This window comes from Camarhynchus parvulus, chromosome 1, assembly GCF_901933205.1.
Source record: "Camarhynchus parvulus chromosome 1, STF_HiC, whole genome shotgun sequence".
Taxonomy (NCBI): Eukaryota; Metazoa; Chordata; class Aves; order Passeriformes; family Thraupidae; genus Camarhynchus; species Camarhynchus parvulus.
Window position 1 is genome coordinate 73,765,609 of NC_044571.1, and position 2,404 is coordinate 73,768,012.

General features: G+C 40.0%; 1 protein-coding gene across 2 annotated transcripts; it reads left to right on the plus strand.

The window, feature by feature from the left end:
• Positions 1–329: 329 nt before the first annotated feature.
• Positions 330–2,115, plus strand: SLN (sarcolipin). 2 transcript variants are annotated; one of them, XM_030957067.1, is made up of 2 exons: positions 330–428; positions 1,472–2,115. In XM_030957067.1, exon 2 carries the CDS (start codon positions 1,577–1,579, stop codon positions 1,670–1,672), a length of 96 nt encoding a protein of 31 aa, XP_030812927.1. In that variant the 5' UTR covers positions 330–428; positions 1,472–1,576; the 3' UTR covers positions 1,673–2,115. The 2 variants fall into 2 exon arrangements, with proteins under 2 accessions (XP_030812927.1, XP_030812936.1); XM_030957076.1 differs by lacking the exon at positions 330–428 and adding an exon at positions 932–1,016.
• The last annotated feature ends 289 nt before the right edge of the window (positions 2,116–2,404 follow it).

Genomic DNA, 2,404 nt, shown 5'->3' on the forward strand with positions numbered 1-2,404 from the left:
GGAGGTGTCCCTGTCCACAGCAGGGGAATTGTAACTGGATAATTTTTAAGGTTCCTTCCAACCAAAACCATTCAATGATTGTATGAAATTCTCTATCAGATCCAATTGACTCCCAAGAGATGCACACAGCTCTGCTGTTAGTACAGCACTGTGGCAAAAGAACCAAATCCACCCAGAGAGCCCACTGCATAAACAGCCTTAACCAAGTTTGCAGCCCAGCTTAGCCCTTTAAAAATATTTGGGGGGTGATGTCAGCACCTGGATTGCCAACGCACTTGTTGGTCTCCACCCTCAGCCTACTTTAGTTCCCACACAGGGACAGAGCATCCAGACCAAGTGGCAGATAGGCAGAAGCTTGGAGGGCAAAATTATCTGCAGTGACCCAAAGTCCAGAGGCAGAACCACTGGGCTCCATTTACCTCCTCAAGGTAAAAGAACTGGCTTACTTATTAGGTCAGATTTTCTCATGTGCAAGGACATAGAAGGCTGGCAAAACAACTTGAAAATGTAGGAATTTGTTAACTGCATGCACTAGGCTTTTAATATTTAATCTGCAAACTAAAGTAATTTCAATTGAAACTCTCTGTCTTCATGCTGGTATGGTCCCAAGGCTTCTCATTTGCACCAGATATGTTACAGCCTAATATGGTTGTGTAGCTGAAATTCTTTGTCTAGACTTAATGTTTCATTTGTTTAAGGGTTCTTATTTTATTTACATGGTATGCAGAGTTTAGTGCATGATATTAATGATATTCTCTTTTCTCTGCATGAACTCCAAAATCATATAAAATTCAAAAATTGCTGTCATAAAGTAAATAAAAGCAATAACCAACAGAAAAGTTTATGAGTACAAATCGAATGGGATTTTTGAAATATGAGGTTTTAGCATTTTTCAATTCAATTTTTCCTTGAAATTTCAGGAAAGGCAGAAGTTTATCGAGAAAATACTATTTCATCTGTGGAAATGACTCACAGAATATGTGAAGTTCTTCAGAAATTAAAATGTCAAACCCTAGGTTCTCCTTGTGCTTTTAGTAGTAACAAATAATTCACATTTATTAATCTTTCTCTATAAAATAATAGTTTGCACTTATTTTTTAAAAAAACAATACACCTACAAATATAGGAATTTAAAAACTCTTAGCAGTAGTCTATTTACAATGTATACTTGTTGAAATGGGTCTTGGGCATTATTTATTTGAAAATACTTGCAGAAAGCAGCAGTGATTTACACAGACTGCTCACCCCTGTGTACTCTATTTTGGGACGACACTGGGAACGTCCTTGCTGGAAATCAAAGAAGGTGATAAGCTGCCAAAGGTGGCTTTTACTTCTTAGCACCCCAGTGCTTACTGACTCCTGGCCACTGAAACAACATTTATTTAGACTGACACAAAAAACTCTGTGGAATCTGCCACCTTCATGTATCTGTCCTTTACGTATTTTTCTTTTTTTTTTTTTTTTTGAAAAGCCTGTGACCTGAAGGTTGAGCTCAAGGACACATCCAAGCAAGTCACCGGAGTCTTCCCTTTGCTCTGCCTGCTGACCTCTGCTCTCTCCTCATTATTCCCAAAAAATGGAACTTTCCACACGAGAAATTTGCCTCAACTTCATGGTTGTCCTGGTTACTGTAATCCTCATGTGGCTCCTTGTGAAGTCTTATCAGGATTGAAAGACTCTCAGAAACCCTGGAGGTGATTTCAGTGTGTGCCTCCACAGACGTCAGTGGCACCCACAGCATGCCACAGCAATTAGCTTTCAGTCAATTGAGGATGTTGTGAACCTTTATTTTTTCACTCTCTCCTATCTGTTGCCTGTGCTAATGTTTGTAATGGGTCTGTGATGGTGTAATTCTTTCAGTCTGCAGTGATCCATCTGTAAAGTGTAAGATGCTTAGGAACAGTTTGATGTGGCTGTCTCCTCTGGTAGTTTCTGTGAGTGCTGTACTCCCAGCCCACCATGCTGGCTTGTTTGGCATCAGTGTTGGGTTCTGGAAGGTGTAAGACTGCAATGTGTAATGTAAGAGCCTGTATTATCCAATGTAAATGGCATAAACTTGGTTAGCAAAAAGGAATGTGAAACCTCTGCTTCCACTTGCACATTTTGTTTAAATAAAGACCATGTAAAACCATCTTTTGGAGCATTCCTTATCCCTCTCCTGACCTGAGCTGATAATAGCTGTGGTACAGTGTGATATGAAAGTGGGGTGGTTTGCTTGTTCCTCCTACTTACATTTCAATTTCTATTTTTTAAAAACAGCTGTAGAATGGAAACCCTGCAGCATAACAGACATGTAACCACATACATGACCTGTTTGGGTGATTTTCTGTCCAGAGTCACTTACACCCTCGGAGCCTGTGGACACAGATTTCAAAGAGAGCCTTTGTCCCACTGGGACATCATC